This window comes from Mustela erminea, chromosome 4, assembly GCF_009829155.1.
Source record: "Mustela erminea isolate mMusErm1 chromosome 4, mMusErm1.Pri, whole genome shotgun sequence".
Lineage (NCBI taxonomy): Eukaryota > Metazoa > Chordata > Mammalia > Carnivora > Mustelidae > Mustela > Mustela erminea.
The window spans coordinates 148,405,384-148,431,221 of record NC_045617.1 but is presented as its reverse complement, the minus strand read 5'-3'; the positions used below and the strand labels follow the sequence as shown (position 1 = coordinate 148,431,221).

At 47.3% G+C, this 25,838-nt stretch overlaps 1 protein-coding gene and 2 non-coding genes across 3 annotated transcripts; 1 reads left to right on the top strand and 2 right to left on the bottom strand.

Annotated features, from left to right (window-relative positions):
* The first annotated feature begins 2,877 nt into the window (after positions 1-2,877).
* TRNAT-AGU lies at positions 2,878-2,951 on the top strand. The gene has a single exon. It is a non-coding gene; the product is annotated as a tRNA-Thr (tRNA).
* A 3,479-nt stretch (positions 2,952-6,430) lies between these two features.
* On the bottom strand, positions 6,431-6,513 carry TRNAL-CAG. The gene has a single exon. It is a non-coding gene; the product is annotated as a tRNA-Leu (tRNA).
* A 4,090-nt stretch (positions 6,514-10,603) lies between these two features.
* Positions 10,604-25,770, bottom strand: BTN1A1 (butyrophilin subfamily 1 member A1). Its single transcript, XM_032338176.1, has 10 exons — positions 24,762-25,770; positions 21,701-21,835; positions 21,145-21,492; positions 18,997-19,278; positions 17,204-17,353; positions 16,705-16,725; positions 16,587-16,613; positions 15,619-16,187; positions 14,628-15,166; positions 10,604-10,771 (listed from the first exon to the last, which is right to left on the bottom strand). The coding sequence occupies exons 2-9, from the start codon at positions 21,777-21,779 to the stop codon at positions 15,119-15,121; spliced, it is 1,524 nt and encodes a 507-aa protein (XP_032194067.1). The 5' UTR covers positions 21,780-21,835; positions 24,762-25,770; the 3' UTR covers positions 10,604-10,771; positions 14,628-15,118.
* Between the last annotated feature and the right edge of the window lie 68 nt (positions 25,771-25,838).

The following is a 25,838-nucleotide window of genomic DNA, read 5'->3' as shown; positions in this document are numbered from 1 at the left end:
TTGTACTGTACCCCTAGGGCACTTTGGCGGCTATGGGCTGCCTCACAAAATAACTTTTAAATATAACGAAAAAAGATAAATAAAGAAGATGTCAAAGGCAATCAATTGTATTGGAATATGTTATTAAAATACTAAAAAATGTATGATATGGTAATACTTGTGCTCCTTTATTAACGCACGAAATGACAATATACAGCAGGAGGCCTAATAAATACTGTAATTTCAAAGCACTCATGAGCATAAATGGTATTTAAAGCAATTTGTAACAACTGTACTTTGATGTAAAATATGTGATTTCTGAAAGTGATAAAGTAAAAAAGTCTGAAATACAACCGTGATCTGTTGCCTACATTCATAGTCGAAGAAAACCCATAATTTCAGTAACAAGTTAGTCCAGATAAAAATGTATTTTCCCAACCCAGTTCAGAGACTATCCCCTCCCTATCAGAAGCAAAAGGAGATTTCTAAAAAGAACTTTGGAAACACGAACAATGATGCTTGAATTTTCAGAAATGAAGCAAACAGGTGATTCTTGGTCATATTTTATGCTAATCACATACCCAGCATGGACAGAGCAGATCCCAAGGTGTCACTGGAGCCATTGATTCCATCTTGCACCACTAAAATGGGCTTCAGCTCAGAGAACTGGAGGCCCTGTCCACATTTGCTCTCTCCTCAGTGTCTACAAACACCTCCCTTTGTTGTGCAGATTTTGAAAGCTTCTGCTGCTTCAAACCTCTCTCAGGTTCACAACCCGACATGAGCGGAGGCAAGCTTTCATTCGTTTTTGGAGAGCTTTCTCCCGTGCCTTCTTTTCTGAAAGTTCCAGTTTCTAGTTTCCAGTATTTTCTTCAGCGGCTGTACCAGTCAAAGAAACAGAGTCCAGAAAAAACAGAACTAGTACAAGAATATGAATGAATGAAGAAGTATTTCTAGGACTGGCAAGTCTGAACTCTGCTGGGAGGGCCTGTACTTTAGAAAATGTCAGGCAGGATCTGATGTGACAGTCTTGAAACCGAATTTCTTTTTCCTCAGGAAAATTTCCATTTTTTTTTCAAAGCCTTTCAACTGTTGGAAATAATAATTGGTTCAGCTGGTAGGCTCACCCACATTACTGTCAACTAACTGTAGATATTATAGTATTATATATTATATTATATTATATTATATTATATTATATATATTATGGTCAACTAATTGTAGATATTAGCCGTATTTACAAAATAGCTTTGTAGCAATCTGTAGATTAGTGTTCAGTTGAATAACTGGATAGCATAGCCTAGCAGAGCGAGCACATCAGGTGCTGGACTCCTCTCTGTCCTCTGTGTCTCAGTACACTGTCCTTCGGGTTTCTCTCTCAAGTGTATGGAAAATGTCACTATCTGCCGCTCACCTGTTGTCAGCAGTCTATGACATGGAGATCTGCACCTTCTTCAATTTCAGATGTGTTCAAGAGAGCCAATGTGAGAGTCCCTTCCATGGTCTTTGCTAGTCACACTGGGAATTGAGTAGAAGGTAGAATTCACACCCAGATTTCTGGAAATGACTGCTCTAAGTCTTAGTCCCCCCCACCGCAAGATTTGTGTCTGGCTTGTTACACAGCTGACTTCCAAGAATTGCTGTGCACATTTTGACAGCTGCTCACCAAAGGAAAAACCCAAACAAAATACTGTTGGTTCTATCATCTTTCTGCCTGCCACAGTTAGGTCAAAGCTGTTGGAGAAGTGACTGTGCAGTTTGTGATTATACTGACTCCAGGCACGCTAATAATAACATGATGGTTAATCTTATAATATTGAAGAAATAGGTGCTTACTTCATGGAGTCTCAAACTGGTTCAGAGACTTTGTCTGTTTTACTGAAATAAGAAATCTAGTAGTAGAGTCACGTTTTCACATTCAGCCCCTCACTCCCCATCATGCATGTAGGTGGAGGTTAAGTGCCAACTGCTGTCTTTTAGAGTGTGACAGCAAAATCCTTCAAATGTTGATACAGGGTAGAAAAACTGAAATGTGGATTTTGGAATTATCACCATGACAATAAATTTCAGGCAACATAGCCAATCATAATTTCACTGGGGAGGTTACTTTCACAGTTATGGCTCCATGATTTGTAAAATCTTGGGAGTTTCACTGATGCTCTCTGTTCAAATTTCATTCCCAAGGACAGATTTATTTTACAGAGAATAGAAGAAACTGGGAACAGTTACAAATACATAAGTCCCCATGACAATATAGAAATTCTTGTGAATGCTCTCAATTTGACACCTTGTCAAACAGATCCTTTGGACAAGTTTTTGGGACTAGAAAGCTTCTCTCCCTCTCTAGTTGCAGAGGAGAGGGGGTCGCTCCTTTCTGTCTAAGACTGGGTTTTAAATATGAAGTCTTGTATTTTTAAGGTGTGACTCTAGAATTCCATTAGTCAACATTATAAGCAAGAAACAAGCAGGTGAAACCCAATTTTACGGAAAAAAATGGGGTTAGGAATGACTGGACTTTTAATTAAACACTGAACTATAGGACCGAGAACTCGCTTCCCGAGGGACCAATTCTCGGTGCTGGGAGTGTTCCGGGGTGAGCAGAGCGCGTTTCCCGCCTCAGGCCGCAGGTCACACTCCCCTCGGAGGCAGGAGAATCGCCCTCCCCGCAGTTTCTGGGACTAGACGCCTCTGGCGGCGCCGGAAGGGGACTCAGTTTTCCTGTAGCCGCGCGGTTTCTTAGGTCTTCCCGGGGCGAAGCGGGAACTGCTTCATCCTTAGGGTCTGGAGAAGCATCTGGGCTACTCCCGACCCTCAATGGTGAAAAAAATCCAGAAATGCACCCAAGAAAAACAAAGATCATTCCTTTTCACTGTCGATTTGAATCCAAGCAGTCGTGCTGGCTCCGTGGCTTAGCTGGTTAAAGCGCCTGTCTAGTAAACAGGAGATCCTGGGTTCGAATCCCAGCGGGGCCTTTTGTGGTTTTCCCGCCCTCATGGAAGAGGACGAGCTATCCAAGTGTAATATTAGGGGTAAATTCCCCTACGGAATTTAACTCAAGCGTTTTATACGGGTGTAAGGATAGGCGTTTTGACTGTTTGCAAAGAGAAGGTATAAAGATGAAGTTGCGTTCCTTTAGGGAGAAAGAATTTCTATCTTTCTTGATGTCAACATCTTTATTTCGCATGTAATACATTTTAGCACATTACTAAAGGAACAGGGGAAAGCAGCACGCAAAACCACCAAGTTTAAACTACAAGCAACAGCATCATCTCAGGTCATTCTATTCTCTTTCCTAAGGGAATTCCAAACGGATGCACACTCCCAATCCGCAGGCGGTATTTTTAGAAAGGCCAACCTCAGCCGTGATTGATAAATGTGTTGTTGGCAGCCACTAAAACCCAGCCGCATAACACAAGCCATAAGTAAGTAATTTAAAAGGTGGTTTTGTGCCCGGAGTTTTTCGGATGGGAAAATCAAACAGGAACACATATTTGTCATCAAGATTTCAGAAAAGAAGTCTTCAGGGAGAAGCATCTACTTGATTATATTATCAGAGTGGCTAGCCCCCTAGAACAAGCAGACCTGAAAATGGCAGCTTCCAGGCTGATTGAGGAAGTCCAGAGAACTGAGGCGCCTACTCCCAAATTCTCCAAGAGGGAAGGGAAAAAAAAGGGGAAGTGGAAAAGTAGTCTGGAGTTCTACTCGCAGCCAGGGCCCTACAGAAACCAAATCAAGAGAAATGGAACCTCACTGTAGCTGTTAGCAATTCTCTTGCTCATCTCCCACCAGCAAGCTCCCTACCACCCCGTGCAGAAAGTTCCACCAGCTGGCTTTTACCTTCAGAGCACATTATTTTATGTAGATGGTCAAGGGTTGACTATGATCTCTTGTCCTATCTGTAGAAACAAAATGTCCCAGGACTTTGAGGACTAGTTCAGGAAACAACTCTATTCTTATGGAGAATTGCTCCACGCACTCTGCCACTTAACTCCCACTTTTCTTTATAGGCACCAAACAGCAATGGAAAGGCATTTTTTCACTACATCCTCCCATCCTTTGCTCACGAAAGCCTTTCTTCCAGGTCTCGAGTACAGACGTCTATCAAATGCAGAGGACAGCTGAGTCACCAGGTAGAAGTCAACACTAGACCATGACTATTACTGAATCTGACTTAAGCTTCACTCTCTGGATCCATCAGGGTCCAGGAATGCCTTTCCTGGGATGCTTCCTGCCCAGAGGCCCTCAGTAGATCTGCACCATTGAGGTAAGGGCACTGGTTACTGAAGCAATGGAATATTCCGGGTGAGAATTCTAACCAACTTCTGCAGGCTGGGGAGAAGACATAGACAAAGTGCTCCAGGCAAAGGAAATGACATGTGACCAGAGGTTACAAAGTGGAAGCAATGAGGGGAGAAGGTGTGTCTGCACCTCAAACTCTTCTTTGTGTGGACATGACCAAAGGCCTTTGAGTATCCTCACCATGTGTGGCCTCATGAAGACCCCAGATGCACTTGACCTGACAGTTGAGAAGTATCATGTACTTCATGGGGTTTTTGTTTTTGTTTTATTTTGTTTTTGCTTCATGGGTTTTTGTTTTGTTTTTGCTTCGTGGGTTTTTGTTTCGTTTTCAAACAGACCATGTGTTACCAAAGCAGGAAGGGTGGCTTTTGAATTTACTGGTTGTGAAGTAAGTCGAGTCTCTAGCTGGACTGCTATGGTTCCCCTGGGAGGAGATGGAGAAAGAAGGGACTGTGTTTCCCATTTGACCCTGGATAGCAACACTCCTCTACTTGCTTTTTATCTGACTTTATCGCCAACCTGTCTATGTCCTGGGGCAAGGGCTGTCTCTGGATCTCCAGAGTTCCACACCCGCCCCAGAGATAGCAGATACCCTGTCGGGGGAAAAGGTAGCATTTATCTGGTGTTTATTCTTTTCCAGGCATTTGGTATTTGCCAAGCACTCGATATATGCTAAGTCATGCAATGCCCGCTGCATCCTTACAAAGGAAGGTTCCATTATTTCCCCTACTTTAAGAGGAGGCACCAAGGTACGGGGGTACAAAGTCACTAGCCTGGAAGGTCATACAGCTCAGAAGTGGCAGTCAGGGGTAAGCCCATATAGCCTGAATAGCATTGAACCAACCTGTTGGGCCTCCAGATATCTCTAAATGCTTCTCTTTGCACTTATTTGCCATTTCCTCCTCTGTCATATGCTGCCGAGGTCCAAGTGGGGACTCGAAATGGGCAGAAATGGACTGAACTTGTGGCCACCTAGGCAATTAAGAGGAAACCTTGTTTGGTTGTTCCTTTCTAACCTTACTGATGACAATCTTTCTATGAAATACCAATTCACTTTTCTTTCAGTGTATGTATGGACGCTTCTGTGAATTTTGAGGAATTTAGGAGAAGGCTGAATGATTCTGAATATCAGCGATCATGAAACAGATTCACCCTGTTTTCCATCTTTGTAAGCAGGTATTAGATTGGATTTCTTTTTAAAAAAGGAAAGGTGAGGAGAAGATTCTAGTTACCTGAGATTTTTCATTACTTGTGGCTTGGCAATAAATCATGTAAGAATAATAATATCCTCAAGTTTGGAGTTCAAAATAGAAACATTGTATGCTAATATTTGTAACTAGCTATTAATGCTTAAGATAAACAGGCTGGACATCAGGAAACTTGAACCTGAGGGATATTTCTGAAGATGTCACTAAACACGAATTTCTGTGTTTCCAAATCACATTCCCTGGGTCCTGGATCCTGTTATGAAGTGCAAATTTTGCAAACTGCCAGGCCCTCATGACCTGCCATTGGCTCCCACTGTATGTCAAGGAAAGCTTCACAATGGAGTATGTAGAAGATGTTCACTGATGGCGCCCTTTTCTGTGGTGACCAGGCGTGGGGCCCAATTTGGGAGTCATCCCTGTGTGAGTAGGCAAAGACACGCTTGCCCATCTCTGTGTAGCAATTAAAAGCGATTGGTCTAGCAACATAAATAAACCTAAACACCCTAGTAGGGCAGGAATAAAGTAAAAATAGAATGGGATACATGGAACAGCGTCATTTATGAATTAAAAACGCAAGAGCTAAAACCAAAAGTATATGTTCTGCAAACACGTTTAGAAAGAAAAAGATGACCTTTCTCCAGTAATTTCTTATGGGGGTGGGAGATAGGAAATGAGATTGAGAAAAGGGTATTAAAAAGAAATCTGTAAGTAAACAAAACAAAAGAGGGGCCCTGGGAAGATCAGTGTAATTTAGGAGTCGACATTCCTTCAATTTCTTGAATGTAAGAAAGAGGAGATGAGATGAAAATTATTCGTTTTTAAATGTCTTCCAGGTACAGAGTGCTTAATTCTAGAGCGATGATAAGAAATTTTTAAAAACTGATTATTCCACGTGGGGAATATGGGAAAAGGTGTTGGGATACGTTCACTGAAAAATGACAGTTTGTCAGGAGTGGGATTCGAACCCACGCCTCCAGGGGAGACTGCGACCTGAACGCAGCGCCTTAGACCGCTCGGCCATCCTGACCCTGCTGGTATGGGTGTTGCTCCAAATTTATTTCTGGGTCTGCAGAAACACTATTCCCTTTGCTCAAGACACGAGAACTCCGGTGAAAGAGTGACCGAAAGTACGCCTTGGAGAGCCGCCCGGGGCGCTCGGTTGCCGGGTGGCCGATGGGCACTGGCCGTGCAACCTCGGATTCGGATCCCCGGGAGGGGCGGGCCGGGTGCGGGGAGGGCACTCTTCATCCTCTCGGCCGCATGCTAGTGAGATAGTGAAAGCCCCCGCGATGCCGGAGTGCACACGCTGTCCCAGGAGGCGCTAGGTCGCTGCCGGGGAGTGCGGCGGAGGCCGGGCCCGCAGGTGCCCGCAGACTCCCCAGCCTCTCCTGTAAACCTCCCAGCCGGTGCTTAGCCCCCCAGCCCCCGACCCCCACCCCGGGAACCGGCTGGTCCGGCGTCTCGTTCTGAGTGCATTTAGCTCTCTGCACTGAGGATCTGCGGGCGTTGCTGTACGGGTGTTTTACTGCAATAGTTCCCAAAGGAAACAAAAAAGCGAGTCGTTTCTGTATCTCGTAGACCCGGCGGGGGGCGCCCTTGACACCAGGCGTCTCCTGCAGCCACTTTCCGAACGTACCTAAGGTCAGGCGGGACCCGCTTCGGGTTTTCTCGCCCGGCGTCACGGTCAGGACCCTGTGCCCAGAAGAGCACCGACCCGAAGCGCGAGTTTCAGACAAAGCTCGAACTAGTCCGCTGACCGCCAGGCGGATTTTAGACCCGTCGTCTCGCCTCTGTCCACCCGAGAACGTGCTTTCCTGGGCGCTTCACGGCTACGTCTAAATTCCGTGGAAGGACTCCAGTGCTTCGCCTCTTCAATTATGCACCAATTAAAGGCAAATTCCCAGTCCCATCCCGACCTACCGAATCGGACGCCGGGGGGAGAGTCCAGCCGCGCGCGGCTAGCAGGCGCTCCGCGTAATTCCCAGCCGTGCCCAGGTGTGCGAGGCACCCACTTAAAGCACAATAACCCTGTAGCTCTTCACCGACGCCCCGCTCTGCCATCCGCAGGAGGTGAAACGGGAAAGCCTGTGGATAGTGCCACCTGGGAATGGCATTTGGTAAGATTTCCCTCCACCCCTAGGGGATGTTCGTATGCACCCAAGTTTGAGATCATTATTTTAGGGTGAATCTTTCTTTTAAGGGCAAGGTGGAAGAGCCGCATTCAGAAGTGTTCAGGTCTCTGTGCTACAGGGCTCTGGGCCCAACAGGTGTGAATCAGAGTGCAGGAGCCCAAAGCGCTCTTGCAAGGGATGCTCGCAAGGGATGCGCGTGGGCTCCGTGTGTGCGCGCCCACCTGTGCCGCCATGTCTGCACGTGGCTCACTGCATATAGCCATGGTGACTATCCCCGAAGGAAGGTGCTCCCCGGTACCTGAAAAGCCAGAACCCAACCTCTCCGGGAGGAAAAAATGAAAACAATCTGTAGAGAAGGTTAGAATCTGATTATTGGAGTGGTTATATGGGAGGAGATGGTATGTAAGCATTTTCTGAAGACAAATATCTCTCTCAAGGATGCAGATAAACTTTCTGAGTTTTAGAAGTCCAGCAATGACCACTGTCGTCTCTTAGAAAATTGGGAAATAAAGCCAGACCTACCAACACTGATCATTTCCTCTAGGCGCTGGTAGCTGGTGCCAGCTGGAAAGAGAGCCTCAAGTCTCATCAGGTAAGTTCTTCCTCATTAGTGTCTCATGCAAAGAGGATAGACCTGGGGGAGGTGGGAAGAGGTGGAAAGGGACACAAATGTTTCCAACGAATCTACTGTCAGCTCAGTACTCTTGTCTGGTGGCCATTTTCCTTGAATGTTCAAAGAAATCATGGATTTTGGGGAGGTCAAGGGGGAAGGGGAGAGGAGTCACAGAGATGATTAAAACCTGTGATCGTCTTTCTGTTCTCAGAGCGGGGTTCTTGGGGCAGTCCCGTCTGTTCTGGGTGATTTCACGTGTAACATTTCAGGTTCCACATTATACGTTACATCACCAGAGCAACTGCAGGAGGTTCTTAAGTATTTTTAAAGAAATCTTGGACTTTGTTTTTCTTTGACTTTCTAAAAGAATAATGTGAGCACAAATGAACACTTAAAGCTAGATAAATAATATTTTTCTCCCAGGGGGACTGTGGGGGAGGGGTGGCATGGGGTAGACAGCGTCAGCTGAGACATGTTAGAGGCAGGGGCATGGGAAAGAGGACACTGGGTGTTGGGATCCATGAAATGACGGAGGAAGGGGCCCTTTCTATCTGGTTCTCCGGGTGCAGGCCCTTGGGCCAAGTGAAAAGTGGCCCACTTAGTTGCTTTGTTCTTCTCCTGACTTCTTCACACCTAAGACTCTCCCAAGCCAACAGATGTCACCTTGGTAACTTCTAAGGCTCTTCAAACAGGAATCCTCGGACAAGGGCACAAGGGCTTTCTAAAGATCACCAAGGGTTTTTTTGTTTTGTTTTGTTTTCCAATTACAAGGTATTACCATTTAAAATTTCCCCAATATTGCCTCCTCCTGGAAAAATATTGTTAACATTTGAAGAGGTAGCCTCACTCACCTACACCAGGAGTCCGGTTACCTTTCTAGGAGGAGAGATGGGGTTCCCCCCTAACCCCCCCTTCCCACCCAACCCCACCCCTTCAACCCGGCCTTCAGGGGAGTCTTAGACACACAGACCCCCAGTGGTCAGCCAGCTGCATTCCCATGCAGCTGCTTTCCTGTGATGCCGCCTTCAGCAATCAACATACTTATTTATTAGCTTAAGACCGTGGGCAACATCTACTCTGGAAACTGGAAAAAAAATTCTGGAAATGGAAGGTGTGAGCCTGGAAAAATCTGCAGTCCGTGGGCATGACGAGCCATGTGTAGCCATGAAAATGCAGACTGAGCAAGTGTGCCTAGCCTAGCTGGGCCCACCCAGGGATGGAGCAGCCTCTGGGGCCTGGGGAGGAGCAGACCTGGGGACACGCAGACCTGGAGATGAAGGGAGGGGGGAGTGAAGGCTGGTGGGGGGAGTGAACTGAAGGTGCGTTTGGGGGTTTAACCCAGAGGCAGGGTGGAGGGTTGCGAGGTCCCGAGGCCCGACCCTAGCGGATAAAGAGGTGATGTCACTGAGAAGGGTCCTGGAAAGGCTCTGGGATGGAGAGATTCTATATAAAAAGAGGAAGAGAGCTGGAAACTTGTGTGGGGTCTGCGGAGTGAGGTTGGAAGGACCCCTGGGGTCAGGGGGAAACAGGCCGGCTGAGGCAGACAGGACAACAGGAGCAGGGGCAAGTCCAGCCACCCAGACTGGGTTTCATCTGGAGTTTTCTCCTGGATCAGGGTTTCAGTCTGGCCCCCAGCCTTGATCATTTCATCCCCTCCCAGGCCCCCAAGCCAATGGCTCAGATCCCACACTAGTAGGGCCAGTTTCCTCTGCTCTCCAGGACGTGTCTTTGACAGCTGGACATACAGGCCCAGAAAGTCTAGAAGCCAGCCAGGTGTTCATCATTGGCCTGGGTTCCCCTCACAGTCCTCCATTGTGATGTCCCCCCAAGTTGTTTTATGGGATTTCAGCCTTGAATCTTATCTTCCCAGAACCTTTTGAGTTCCCTGCTTGCCTAAAACCTGTTCCTCTACACATCCCTATTCTGGAGACTCAGATGTTTCTGTCATAAGCCCATGCCAGTCTAACCCCATCTTGATCGCTGAGTTCTCTCTCCCTACAGGATTTGGTCTCTGGGAATAGGAGAATGCTAGAAGCAGCTTCGGAGTCACCTCCCTGCCCCAAGTATCAGCACAGAAACAGAGGAGGAAGGCCCTAGACCCCACACTCTCTAGCAGCAACAATACTACCTCCCCAAGACCAAATGATTCCTACCCAACAGGGAGAAACAGGGCCTGGGTGGACCTGGCAGCTGGTGTGTCAGGGGGGACAGAGGGGAGGGCTTAGGACAAAAGAAAGCAGTTGGGCTGGGATATTCCTTAAGGTGCCCTTTGGCTGGGCTGGGGGGGGATTAGTTTAGAATGGAGGGTATCCCCAGAGGCCGAGTCCTCCCCAATGGGGGACAGTGGGATCTCCTTAGTGAAGACTGTCGTGAGCAAAACCCCTGCGTCCCGCCAGGAGGTCGCAACGTGTAAAGAAGAGATAGAGAGATGGATATGATGTAACTCACTTGATCTTTATTGGGACGAGGTCCGCACCACTATCGTGGCCCGGTCACGGTCCGCTGACGTTGTCACGGAGAAGGAGACGTCGCCTCACAATCTAGACAGAGAGGTCACTGCAGAAGTTGAGACTGAGAACCAGCCAGTGGTCGGCAACGAAACTGTCGGGGCGTCGGTAGCACCGGCGATGATGTTCTCGCGACAGGGAACTCGCTTCGCCTCAGTCCAACCTGATGCCTCTTTATATACTGTGCTAAGTCTCCTTCATAAGCACATTACATCACTTATTTTTCTCATGCTTACACACCAAAAACACACACACGTCGTAAACATGTTTTGGTCTACGATATTTCGCACAAGTTAAAGTATTTACAACTTGTTACTCCGCGCTAATCTTATCACTACACGCATATGGTCTAGGCTTACTTGCTATGTGGTTAGTTTGCAGTTTGTTCCTGTTTTTCATTTAGTAGGGGTTTGCACTTACTACATATTATTTATTTATTTATTTATTCATTTATTTATTACACTTTATTTATTAAAGGTTCGTACTCACTACATTCCACCCCTGACTCCCTGAGGGACATGTTTTAACATACCCGAAGGGGGTCATTTTATACATCCAAAAGTGTCTGTAAAATTTGGTAATTGGGTTGATTTTTGGATTGGTGTTTTTTTTTCCCCCCAATAGTTTTATGATTGCGTCGTCCATTTTAAGCCAAGGAAGGATCTGTATAGGTGATCTAATGATCGTGTGTTTGTCGCCAATTTCAAATTGTAGGTTCGTGTATGCTATAAAATACGCATATACATATTTCTCAAACAGGGAGTACTTATTCTCGGAATATGGGAAACGTTTACATGCAAATCCGATAGGTTTCAGGGCACCCTCTCTCTTGGAGTAGGTTCCCCAACATATGTAGTTCATATGACACAGGATATCGATAACGATAGTATCTCCATCCTGCGGTACAAAGAGGTTTTTGTGGAGTAGCATCATATTTTTGGCAGTCTGAAATGCCCTTTGTTCTACACTTGTCCATTTAAAATCTGCTGCTTTCCTAGTTATTTTATAGATAGGTGTGAGGATAGCTTGCATATAGGGAATATGTTTCCTCCAATATCCAAATAATCCTAGCAGGTGTTGTGCCTGGGTTTTATTAGTGGGCTCTGGTATATTATTAATAATGTTAATTACCGAATCGGGAATACTGGGGCCTTCTGTCATCCATATAATCCCTAAAAATTTTACCTGATGGGATGGTCCCTGGACTTTGTCCATATTAATGGTCCATCCATTGTTGCGTAATGCATCAATGAGTATATCCATAGCTAGTTTTAGTTCTTTTTCCTCCTTTCCTAGAATGATGATATTGTCCACATATGTTAGGACCTTAGTGTTCTCTGGACTCTTGTTCCATGGAATTGTTTGCTGGATAACACTATGGGCAATAATGGGACTGTTTTTGTATCCTTGTGGGACTCTTGTGAATTGATATTGTTTGGCTTCCCATGTAAATGTGGTAATCTCTCTGCTATCTGGATGTAGGGGTATAGCAAAGAACATGTCACTCAGATCGATAGTGACCATCCATTTTGGCTTGCAATCTGTAATTTCTTTAGTTATATTTTCTATGTCTGGTAGTTGGCCTGGCATCTTAGGGGAATTCTTATTGATATTTTTATAATCTACCGTTACTCTCCATTTTCCATTGGGCTTCTTAACAGGCCATACTGGGCTGTTAAAGTTTTGTGTATACTCGATAATTCCTCTCTTTAATAGGTCTGAGATGGTATCAGTAATTTCCTGTTTCCCCCCTTTAATGGGGTATTGTGGTGTGAAACATGGTTTAATCTTAGGTAAAACTATGGGCTCTACTTCCACCGTTGTTAATTCTTCTATAGTCAAGCATATACGTTCGGGTTCATCTGGATCCATTTTGATGGTTTTAAGTCTTTTCAATGGTATCCAGTCTCCAAAGATTTTTATGATTTCTCTTATACCTAATATATTACAAGGGGCATGTGCACATATAACTATATCTATGCTTACTTCCTTATCGTATATATCGTATATATACAAAGACATGTATGTTTTATAACCCATTATTTCTTGTCCTTTTATGCAAACTGGTGTATAGTGTTTATAAGTATCTTCACTGATAGGTACTATTTCTGGGCGTACTAACGTGATTTTACTACCGGTATCTATTGAGAATGAATCATGGAATTTACTTCCATGGAGGCTGCCTGTTAGCTGTATATATGGTCTTATGTCCTTCTGTAGAAGGATTTTCGCTGTAAAGGTAAAGATTGGTTGCGATCGCGAAAGCGGCTTATCCCTATTTGCCCTGACTGTGTCTGGCATCTCCTGTCTTGGTAGACATTCTGTATTGGTTTTTTGAGATAAAATCGTCTTTGAGGGACTCCTGGGTAGGGATCTTTCTGTGGTTCTCTTGGGCGAAAATATCTCTGTGGCCCTTCCGGCCTCTTGTTGGGCCCCCTGGGTCTCCCTCGTTGGCCAGACGGGGAAGCCCCTATGTCGTTTTTTGCATTAGGCCCCTCATTTTGCCTCCTAATATTGGCCCATTGTATTGGGCTGCGAGGCATTCGCTCAGTAGGTTGTCCTGTACTGTTCCAGGTTTTATTGCTAGGAGACTGTTTAGGCCACGGCCTAGATAATTTAGGGGTTTGTTTGATATCCCTCATATTCCTCAAGTATTCTATTATGTCATGTCCTGTGTTCATTCTTGCCATAATTGCATTGAGAGCCAGTGTCATGTTATCGGGTCCGCCTCTAATAAAAGCTTTTTTCATTGATGCTGTTAGTTGGAATCTGCCTGGATGACTGGTTAAATCGCCATAATAGATTATTTCTAATAGGCAAAGTTTCCTAATGACCTTAATACCTTCTTCTGGTGTTCTCCATCTTGTGTCTAGACTTCCAATATCTAAAACTGGGAATGCCTGTATCCATGCCATGGCTATCCATTCAAAAACTGTCCTGACAGTGTTTTCTGTTTCTAAATAGAATTGTAGTGCCTCCGCTACATTTGGTTGGTCTATTCATAGGTTAAGATTTTTCATTTCCTGATTCGAGAGTCTTATGCCATACATCCCTTTATTCCATAATTTTAATAGCCATTTGGCGTCATTAAGGCCGTTTTGTGCGCAATCATTTCTCAAGGATGTCAGTTCTTGTCTACTAGACTCTCTGGTTTCTATGTCCCTGATCTGGACTCCTTCACCTGGCGTTCTCATAGGGGTTGATGTTTTGATTATTGTAACCGGGTTACATTGGGCCATATTATTACCACTATCTTGGTAAGCTTCTGCAAGAGCCATCTGCAGGAAGGGGTTTTTTGATTTACCGATGGCTTCTCTGACTAGTCTTTTGCCTTTGAGCCTGTCATTGTTTACGTCATCGATGACTTTGCATAAAATTGCTGGCACCTCTTTTCGGTGTGCCGTTTCCAATAATGGCTGCATCTTTTCTGGGTCAATTAATAAATCATTAAGTTTAGTACCTTTCCTGCACTCGGGAAATTTATCTAGTACAACTTTCTCTATATTTCTCCATGGAGATTGAGGTTTAAGTTCTCTCCAGTCCTCCCTGACCGAGAGTTTTGCAAAGGCTCTTTTCATTTTAGTAAACATTGTGCCAGTCTAAGTTTTAATTTGTATTGAAATCGAAACCAACTCCAATTTAAGTAGCTACCATGTAGTTTATGTTCAATTTGATTAAGGTCGTTATGTATGCTGTGCTCGAGCTTGTTTAGTAACCACCCCCTCATCTATTTTCGCTGGGCTGGGGCTCGCCTGAAATAGGTGGGTGCGTTCCCCAGGGTCTGTGGCGTCCTTCTCGCGTGCCGGAGCTCACGGCCCACGCGAGGGTGTCACCCTTCCCCTTTGCCTTGCGTCCTCCCGTTAGTTAGTTTGCGGTGGGGGTTGCCAACCTGGTTCAGTCGTCTTCCTCGTCGCTGCCAGTGGGATGAAGTCTGGCCCTCCAGACTTCTGCAATGGTAGGCGGTCTGGTAGATTGGGGAGGTCCGGTGTAGTAGACCTGTCTCGGTGGTCTCTGTCCTCTTCCTTCAAAAGTTTTAGGATCAGCTCTCCCATTTTCCTTGCGTTCTGGAGGATTCTCTGGGTTGTCCTTAGGGGCTTACGCAGTTGTCTCCACCGGGTGTGTCGTTGCATCGGGGGTTGTGGCCTCAGCTGCCGATCTCATCAACTCCTCCCGTGACTCGGACTACGACCGCCCACTACGCCAACTGGGAACCAGTTGCGTGCCGACTGGCCATGACTGCCGACTACGCCAACTGTCGCGAGCAAAACCCCTGTGTCCCGCCAGGAGGTCGCAATGTGTAAAGAAGAGATAGAGAGATGGATATGATGTAACTCACTTGATCTTTATTGGGACGAGGTCCGCACCACTATCGTGGCCCGGTCACGGTCCGCTGACGTTGTCACAGAGAAGGAGACGTCGCCTCACAATCTAGACAGAGAGGTCACTGCAGAAGTTGAGACTGAGAACCAGCGAGTGGTCAGCAACGAAACTGTCGGGGCGTCGGTAGCACCGGCGATGATGTTCTCGCGACAGGGAACTCGCTTCGCCTCAGTCCAACCCGATGCCTCTTTATATACTGTGCTAAGTCTCCTTCATAAACACATTACATCACTTATTTTTCTTATGCTTACACACCAAAAACATACACACGTCGTAAACATGTTTTGGTCTACGATATTTCGCACAAGTTAAAGTATTTACAACTTGTTACTCCGCGCTAATCTTATCACTACACGCATATGGTCTAGGCTTACTTGCTATGTGGTTAGTTTGTAGTTTGTTCCTGTTTTTTATTTAGTAGGGGTTTGCACTTACTACATATTATTTATTTATTTATTCATTTATTTATTACACTTTATTTATTAAAGGTTCGTACTCACTACAAAGGCCTTGGCATCAGCAACTACGGTGACTCTCTCAGGCCCATCAGTGACCGGGCAGATGGTCAGGGGCTTTTTGCCACAGGACCACAGGCAGAAGAAAGGCCGGAGGGGGCCAGAGAAGGAGGCATTGGAGAAAGTATAGATATGGGACCCATTGGTCATATTGTAGAAGGAGACGTCACCTGATTCATAGTCCAGGAAAATCCCAACCCGACGGGGGGGCCCTGCCAGGGGGAGAGGGGTCCGCAGCGGGGTGAGGGCCCAGTACCTGTTCCCATACAACTCCACAGCCCAGAACCCATTCTCTGGAGTCATGGGGTCAAACCCTTTCTTCACCACATTCTCCCTGCACACCCCGACTGCCCAGTCAGCCCTGTCTCCCACTTCCACCTCCCAGAAGTGTTGCCCTGACGTGAAGGTCTCACGACCCAAAACGCAAGGCCAGGAGTCAAATCTCTCTGGTTTCTCAGGCAGCTCCTGACGTGAATCTTCCAGCCGGACAGATCTGGAATCCTCATACAAAAAGAGGTGGGGGTGAGCAGTGTCTGGATCCAGAGTCACATCCACTAGAGAGAGAGAGAACAAGTCTCAGCATCAGTGAGCGTGAGGTGCTACAAGACTTATTCTTTCTTCTCCAAAAAGAAATAGAGGACTGTTCAAGAAGCTGTCAGGCCCCCTCAGGAGGAGAGCTGTTTGGCCTCCTCCTGTCACCCGTCATGTGTGAGCTGACTGTCACCAATGCCTAATGGGTCCCTGTCAGAGGGGCTTGTCTTCTAAATGTCTTCCAAGGGCCTTCTACGTGCCTCAAGGAAAATGTGGAGGCTGTTTGCCATCATCTTTTCCCTATCTATCCTTACCACAACAATGGGTTAGTGTTTTTATTTCCAAGTATGACAGGACTTCAAATCCCTGGGGGATAGAGCCTCAGAGCCCCTGAGAAGTCTGAGAAGTTCAGAGCCACTGACCTGCATGCACCGTAGCCTTTTTCCATCCTGCAATGAAAGAGAGAGAGTCAGTGACGGGTTTCCTAACAGGAGAGAGAACACCTTGTTGTTGAATTCATGACAAGAAGAGAGAACTTACCGAGCTCTTCCAGGAGTTTCTCTGGAAAACAAACAAAAATACCTTAATGACCTTTGAAAGCAGACATGAGGGAGGGGAGAAAACTGGTGTGAGGGACACACAAAGGAGCAAAAGGTCAGTTCAGGATTACTGAGACTTTATCAATAAATGAGGAACAAGGATTATGGGTTTTTTCCTAAGAAATGTGCAGGAAGTTCCTACTGGCTTGAGATCAGATCTTTCATCTTTACTGGGAAACCAAGTTAGAAGTGAGGAGAGAGTCTGGTGGGGGGGGGGGCAGTGAGGAAACAGCAGTCTGATATCTCAGTTAGCATTGTTTTTGACTCCTTCTACACCCCAGACATTCATATTGGGTATCAGTGGCTTCAGGTGCCTTATAATCCCCCCTCCCTCGACTCTCAGAATTTTGGAATCGAGTATCTTCCCATTGGCAGCCATCCCAAAGGACTTGGGTCCAACCCCACTTGGTAGCACGCCTGACAAGCAGCCTGTGACTTACCCTTAGAGCTGAATTCGTCCTTTCTTTGTCTGGATCTTTCCTTGTAGAGTCTCCAAGTGCAAACTATGGACCCAATTGTCAGAAATCCTAGGACCATCAAGATGACAGCCACCGCCACCATCCAGGGAGTCAACCTTGGGAGGAAGGGAGCTGAAACAAAAGCCCCAAGAAGGACGAGTTGCTGGGCGACTCCAAGCAGGTCCAGCTCTGCTTCTCATGATGACCTGGTTCTCTCCCACTCCTCCCAGGGCAAACAACAGAACTTCCAAGGCTGCTGCTCTAAGCTTTTCAGAAAAATTTTGGGCCTGATGGCGTGCTGCTCCCTAGGGGTGAGGTGGGGACTTAGAGGTGGTGACTGGCTAGGCCTTTGGCTAGGGATTTACTAAACCTGCCCTTGGAAGGGACAGAATAAAAAACAAAAAGAGGGCGCCTGGGTGGCTCAGTTGGTTGGACGACTGCCTTCGGCTCAGGTCATGATCCTGGAGTCCCGGGATCGAGGCCCGCATCGGGCTCCCAGCTCTTTGGGGAGTCTGCTTCTCCCTCTGACCTTCTCCTCGCTCATGTTCTCTCTCACTGTCTCTCTCTCAAATAAATAAATAAAATCTTTAAAAAAAAAAAAAAAACAAAAAGAAATGGCTAGGGGCACCTGGGAGGCTCAATTGGTTAAGCATCTGCCTTCAGGTCAGGTCATGCTCTCAGGAGTCTGGGGTCTGGCTCCCAGCTCAGCAGGGAATCTGCTTCTCCCTCTCCTTCTGCCCCCACCCCTGCTTGTGCTCTCTCTCTCTCTGTCAAATAAATAAAACCCTAAGAGAAACGAAACGAAACAAAATGAAAAGGCTAGTTCAAAGCCCAAATTCCTATTTTATGGATGGAAAATGTCCAGTTGCTACAAGACTACCCTGGATGTCAGCCATGCTCAGACAGTGGTTCTTCGTATAGGCTGATCAACAGTTCTGGGCCAGGCATCAGGAGGAAAGGCCAGACTTGCAGAAGGGTGTTCATTTAGAAGAAAGCAACACTAATGGTCCCCACAACCTCTTGAATTTCTGTTATATTCCAGAAAGCCTTACTGGTTCAGTAATCCCAGTTAACGTTCCAAGAAAATGTAATTGTGTTTAATTCTGTAAGGCATACAACAGTGATCTATTTCAGTGTCTGATTTCCTAGAAACTTTTGATCATGGGCAAGAAAAAAAGCAGCGTCATTTTGGGAGAGGACGTGGGAAATAAAGAAAGTAATGGATTGATTCATGTTAATGTGGAAATTCCTTCTTAATTATCCATGCAGAATGGGAGCCAAGGGGATGTAGGAAGTAAATCAGGAAGGGAAAATGTCACCTCCATGTGTGACAGAATGGGACTCAATGACCAAAGAATAAGGAGAGGTTCCTGCCTGAACCAGAGATAGCCTTGCGGTGAATAATGAGAATATCTGCTTTCCTATGGACCCTGGAAACCTAGACAGAGCTCTAGCATGGGATGGGGAAGACAGAGGGGCAAGGGTGGAAATGGGTTTTCTTGTTACTCAAGGACAGAAGGTCCCAGAGACAAAGCTTCTGTATCTAAGATATATCTCCTAAAATGGAAAATCCAGAATTTCATTGAGATTGAGGCCGATGTTATGCATTTAGAATCTTCTCTCTTCTAATGAAAATCCTGGGACTCCTTCATGTCAGTGGTCGGGAGCTTAGGTAGGGACAGCAGACAACTACCAGGAGGGCCTTGGGCAAGTGTCCCAGGTAATATGGGCCCTGAAACTGTGTCTGATAGGACCCCGGCATCGATTTCACTGACCTGGTATGGAAATGTCTACTTCCTTCTCCTGGCCAAGAAGGAGGTTCTGGATAGAGCAGGATATATTCTTCATGGAGGGGTCTCTGATGATCACTGAAGCTGCTACAGTGAATAGGCCTTCTTCATCAGGATTCCTAGACTCTGAGGTGGATAGAAACTGCTCTCCCCCAGACGTCCTCCACTGGACGTGTGGCTCCGGGTACCATCCTACTGAGGTACATTCCAGCCGGACCTCTCCATTTTCTTGAACTTCCACATGGATGTGAGGATCAGAGCCCAGAGCTGTGGCGAGAGAAGCTGGCCTTAGTCCTTCAGCAGACAGCCTTCCGGGAGCCTTATAACCACAGGATTACACAGTCTGAGAAAGAGAAGTGCACAGGAACTGGGAGTGGGAGGCCCTTATTACCTATTTCACGACACACAGAAGATGTGGTATCAATAAAAGGCATTTCATAACCTTATCACAGAGGGATGCCATATTGGGAGGCAGGGCAGGAGTCTGATGGACAGACATGGGGAGCTTTTCTAATTAGTAGGAGCAGAGAGCTCAATGACTTAGAGGCGGGTAAGGGAGCTCCAGAGAGGGGAGAGGGCTTTGTGGTTGGAGGTATTATGAAATGACTTTGAGGAGGAGAACTAGGAGTGGGTATTTGAGGATGATCAGAGAAGGAGTATCCTTGAGGAGAAAGAGGATTAGAGGTTCTTTGCATTGAGATTGTAGCTGACAGTCTAAGTTTCCTTTATCTGCGATACTGATACAGGAATTTCCTTAAATGGGTTTCAACCTTGTCTTCCCCACACACAGTTATGTCCTAACATATATCAACATAAAGCTGTTTTTCCCTTCTGTCTTCATTCTGATTATTTTGTTACAATTCTATAGAGTACAGAAAACATGAAGCTGCAGAGAAAAGTCCTCAAACACATGTCCACACTGTTAGTTGAAATCCAAGTTCCAGGGTGTGTGTCTACATGACAATGTGGATTCTTTTCATGAAAAGGGTTCCCACTTTCAGCAGAATCTCAAAGATGTCTATCACCCAGGGGCGCCTGGATGACTCAGTCAGTTAAGTGGCTGCCTTCAGCTCGGGTCATGATCCCAAGGTCATGGGATCAAGCCCCACTTGGTGGAGAACCCGCTTCTCCCTCTGCCTGCTTCTCAGCCTACTTGTGCTCTCTCATTCTCTGTCAAATAAATAAGATCTTAAAAAAAAAAAAAAGACGTCTATCACGCATAAAGATAACAATGACAGTTTTATGCCATCATATCTCTAGGATTTTATAATCAACTTTGAAGCTAATTCCCTAAAAAGGAAATGTGAGTTATACATAATGCCACCACACAGGACACCCTGTTCTGAGGCAGGGACCCCAATCACACCCCAATATTTTTTAAACTTTACCTTTATTTTAATCTATACATAAAAGACAATGCATCTGTATACTGAAAATCATGGGGCAGTCTGAGGCACAGTAATAATATCTCCCAGGTGTATAATGCTTCTGCAAGCTTCGACAAGGCAGTTTCTTAGGTATTGTCTAACTTTATTTCATTCTTGCAAAATCTTTGATAGATGCACGCCCAGTTTTGCAGTAGGCAACAAGGCTCAGAAAGAGATTTGTTCGCTTCTGTTCACCGGTAAGTGGGAAAGTCAGAGCTCAAGGCAGGCTTTCCTCCTGACTGCTTACCATTTCCACTGTGGGTTCCACCCCGAACTTGGGCTTGATGTCAAAAAGAAAACAAAAACCAAAAACTTTTCTCGGTGGATCAAGAATGTTAAGGAGCAGCCCGGCTCTAGGACCTCAGAAAATTCGACCTTAGGTAAGAATCCAGGAAGCAGCCTCAAAAGATGCGAACCATGGCCTCACCCGATGGTGAAAAACGGACACGACTTGCATGTTAAGTTCCGAGACTGGGTCAAGCATATTACGGTGTACTCCCGGAGAAGGCTGCATTTACTGAACTAATTACAGGGTAAATGCTCTGCGCCTCTCAACCTGCCAGTCACCTCCCACTCCAGGCCTGCCAACCCTTTCCATTCTAAGAGGGATTTAGGCAAAGAATCCGGTGGTTTCCAAAGTCACGGGGCCCTAAGAAAAGGTACCCCGCCTAGAAGTCACCGGAGAAGCCAAACCCCGCGCGCTCACCAGCCACCTTCAGGTGCACGCTGGCCTCCTCGTAGCTTCCGTCCTGCCGGAAAAAGCATCGGTACTCGCCGTCGTCCGAGGCCCTGACCTGGTGGATCCTCACGGCGACGCGCCCCGCCGCGATGTCGCGGTCCACGAGTGTGGCTCTGCCGCGGTACTCGGCCACCTGCTCCCCGTCCTGCTCGCGCCCGTCCCGGCGCACCAGCACCGCGGCCGCCACCTTCCCGCGGAACCACCGCAGCTCCATGCGCTCGGCGCTCACGTTCGGGGACAGGTGGCAGGGCAGCTCGACGTCGTCACCCACCGCGGCCAGGATGGGCTCCGGCGGCCCGATCACGTCGAACTGGGCTGCGAAAAGCAGGGGGCAGACGGGGTGTGCGGGGGGAGCTGAGCACCGACACCGACCCGAGTCGGTCCCCGCGACGGAAGCTCCGAGTCCACCCGCACCCCCCGCGGAGGGCGCTAGCCAGAGCCAGGCGGTGCCTCACCCGTTCGGAGAGGTTTCAGCCCGGGTTGCGGGAGGCGGCGCAGAGAGGGAGACCCAGGCGGGACCTACCGGAGTCCGGCTTGGACAGCGGGAGGCAAGCGAGGATGAGCAGACAGCTGTGGAGGCAGGACTTCGGGGAAACCGCCATCTCCAGCCCTCCTGGGGCAGCACGTTGCCGGTGGCCTCCGGTGTCAGAACTTCCGCCTAGGGGAGGAACGCACAGATCACGACGTTTCTTCAAGCCCCTCCTGCTGCGTCCTCCCTCCAGCTCTTTCCAACTCGGGACGCTCTAGATCTTTGCCTCCTCCCACTGCGGACTCTCCGATGGTCCAGAAGTTGGCACCGCACACCCACCACCTGGTCTGGTCATGCGGAGGCCAAGAAAAACAAGGCTGTACCCACCTCAAGTCTAGCCCTGACATAAGTACAGACATCCTGACAAAACAAAAGCTGGCACCTTGCACCCCCTCTCCACCTGCTCCCCTCCCCTATGTAGTATGTGTGAACAAATAGTTAACTTGCAGAAATCACAATCCTACAAGACAGGAATCTCCCTCGGTTTACAAATGTCCCAATGCTAAATCTCACTAACAAGGACGCTTGATAGGAGGAATGTGACATTACACCAGGAAACTCCCAACTGTCTTCATGTTAGTGCCTCATTAGAGGGACAAACGGCCTTGGCTTGATAATAACCCAGCCTCCAATATTCTGACGGTCTCCTTTACCCTGATAGCCCTTCTGAACACCCCCTTTGTCCTCGCCCACCGCCGAGTCCACCCCTACTCTGCCTTTAAAAATTCTGATTGTAGTCTGGTTCAGGGTCCAAGTCCCTACTCCGCTGCATCGGGTATACTTGGGCCCAAGCTTAAGCTTGTCAAATAAACCCTCGTGTGATTACATCGGTGTTGGCTCCTGGGTGGTCTCTCAGATGCAAAAACTCAGGCATAACAGTCAAGCATGTACACCACCACATCACAGGCCCTAAAACCCCAAGACAATCCTAGGAGAAGGGAATTGTGAGGCGCAGCACCCCGTAATAGGTTGCCTGTCAATGAACAAGTCTTGGAACCACTCACTGCTCTACAAAAAGCCTCTTTTTCCCCAAATATGGTAGTTTGATATTCAATTTCTGCAATGACCATAAAGACGAAGCAATGCAGGCAGGGACAGAAGCCCGAGGACTGAACTGGAGGAGAAAAGAGGAAATTCACAAGAAAGGGGAACTGGAGAGAGCACAGGGCCCAGGACTGGGGAGCAAGGAGCCAGAAGGACAGCAGATGCCCTCCTGGCTGCTGGCTCTCTCAGGGGAGCCAGGGCAGGCGCAGGTACTGACCTCGGATCTTGGAGGAAGAGGCACCAAGGAGCCTGGACACGGAGTGACAGAGCTGCTCCTGGCTCCAGGGGCAAAGTTAAAGGGCAGGAAGAAGGAAGGGGGAAGTGCTCTCAGCAAAGCCTGCCCCCAGGCCCCAGATGCATTTACTATGGGTTGGTGGGGAGTAGTTTCCCAGAGAGATGAGGGGTCTGCATTTGTGGTCTTCAGCTCAAAGACCAGAGTATATGTTGATGAGCTGGACTAAATCAAAGGCAATCAGGTGTAGAAAGAGGGTCAAACAACACTAAAACAAGATCCTAAGGCCTTAAACCAGTTCATTCACTTCTTCAAGCTCACTTCTTCTACCTCTAAATTAGGAATGTCATTAATAATGCCTTCTTTGGAAAGGCACTGGATTAAATGAGATTACACAGGTAAAGTGCTCAGTACCACAGGGGTTTAGAAGAGAACCTCAGGGGGTGCCTGGGTGCCTTCAGCTCAGGTCATGATCCTGGGGTCCTGGGATAGAGCCCTGCATCGGGCTCTCTGCTCAGCAGGGAGCCTGCTTCCTCCTCTCTCTCTGCCTGCCTCTCTGCCTACTTGTGATCTTCCTCTCTGTCAATAAATAAATAAATAATCTTAAAAAAAAAAATCCAAACAGTTAAAGAGCTTTTAAGAAGTGTCAGTCCCGCTTCCCCTCTCCTCATTCCCCAGAAATAGCTCCTCACCTGCTTGCTTGTTTTATCTGGCATTTATCTACATTTTTTTCAAGACTTTAACATAATTTTTTTAAAGATGGGTTTATTTACTTGAGAGAAAGAGAAAGTGTGTGCACATGCGGGGGGTGGGGGCGGCAGAGGGAGAGAATCTTCAAGAAGATTCCCCTGCCCACCAACCCACGAGATTATGACCCTGAGCTGAAACTGAGTTGGTCGCTCAACCGAACAGAGCCCCCCATCTTCTGTCGCTTTTTCTAGACATACCCATTTTTCGATATTACTTTGCAGAGCCCTATCAATGAAGTCAATGACAATTTAATTCTTGTGACAGTTAACTTCCTGTGTCAACTTGACGGGGCTGAGCAGTGTCCAGAGAGCTGGTAGAACATTATCTCTGGGTGTGTCTGTGAGGATGTTTCTGGAATAGACGAGCATCTGAATCTGCAGACAGTTAAAGGAGATTTCCCTCCACAGTGTGCATGGCCCTCATGCACTCCACTGAGGGCCTGAAGGGAACAAGACGGGGGAAGGACAGTCTGGTCTCTGCTTGAGTTGGTGGGCAGACGTCCTTCTGTCAGACGTTGGCTTCCTGGTGCTCAGGCCTTGGGGTTTGGACTGGAGCTACGCTCCCACTATTCCTGGGCCTCCAGCTTGCAGGGGGCAGATCAGGGGGCTTCTCTGCCTCCATAATCACAGGAACCAGTGCTCATAACACATGGTTTTCTATATATCTGTATATATCCTCTTGGTTCTGTCTCTCTGGGGAACCCTAATACAACAGAAATAGATTCCTTCTGTTCAATGTTTCCAGTGCTATTGGTTATGTAGCTGTGATTTTTACGGATCTAAGTATCACATCTGATGTCAATTTCTTTTCCTGTACAACTTCTTGAGCTTTTCAGGGACGGAGGAGGGAAGGCATTAAATGGTTCGTCTCCGTTCCTTTGCTTACTTTTCTGTGCTCTCATCAGGCATATTTCCCACCCTCCAACAGCCCGAGTACCGTTTCCACCGTGGAACACACAGGATGATCTATCAGCACTTGGTCATCCCTGCCCCGCCCCGTCCCTCCCAGAGCCAGGCTTCTTTAACTTACCTGAGCCTCTGCTTCCCTGGAGGGTTTTCTAAATAGCAGATTCGGATCCGGTCAGCCTGGAGCAGGATCCGAGTTCTCACCCGACTGCTGGTCCGCAGAGCTTTACTTCGATCCTTACTCAGAAGCCGCAGGTGAGGCGGCGGCTCCGGGCTTTCCATGATTGTGGAGATGGCCCTGAGGGGCTGCTCTGGCTCAGGGTCTCGGGCTTCTTTCTTTTGCTGAACTGAGCTAGGAGAAAGGATGAGAGCAAATGGGCACGGAGCAGGTGTCGTACTGAATGCAGAGGCCTGCGAGGGAGCTTTGTGGTCAACCGCTCTTTCTTGGGGCACACATGGTTGGCACACTGGTAATAATCAGAAGTGACCTAATGATATGTCCACATTGTAACAGTGATCCCACTCCTCCCCTATTTACCCAGCCTACGTTCAATTTACATGAGTTGCCACACCAGGTTTTGCATGTATGAAGGGCAGCTAGAAAGAAAGGGGGGAGACTCGGAGACCATACAGACGGATTTCTGGGTATTAGAGGGGCTCGTGGAAGCAGATGGAGATGAAGTGTGCCCTGGGGAGCAAGAAGACACTGAGGTCTGGTTGAGTGGGGACATCTTTGAGTCATATTCCTGGAAATGCTTTCGAAATGGAGAATTCCAGGAAACAGAGAGGAGGGGCAGACAGGGAACTTTCTGGAGCCGGCCAAGTGCAATCGGACTGAACAGGGGAAAATAGGAGGATCCTGGGAAAGGGTCAGGGTTGTGTGGGCCACTGTTTGAGTTCTTTTGAGAACGTACCCCCTGCCTCTTTTCCCGATACCTGGTAGGCAAACCCTCCAAAGCATGGCTACATGCATTCACCCTCTGTGGGGAGGCTATAAAAACCTGAAAAAACAGAGGTTAGCCCCTTTTGGCTGAGGATCTTTCAGGGTGAGTATCACAGAAAAGTGCATGCATGCAGGTGATTACTGAAAAACAGACAAGACAGACAGACACACACACACACACACACACACACACACAGAGGGAGACTGAGTAGAGGTAAGGAAGGGAGGGAGGGAGAGTGAATTAGATTCTGAAGGCTC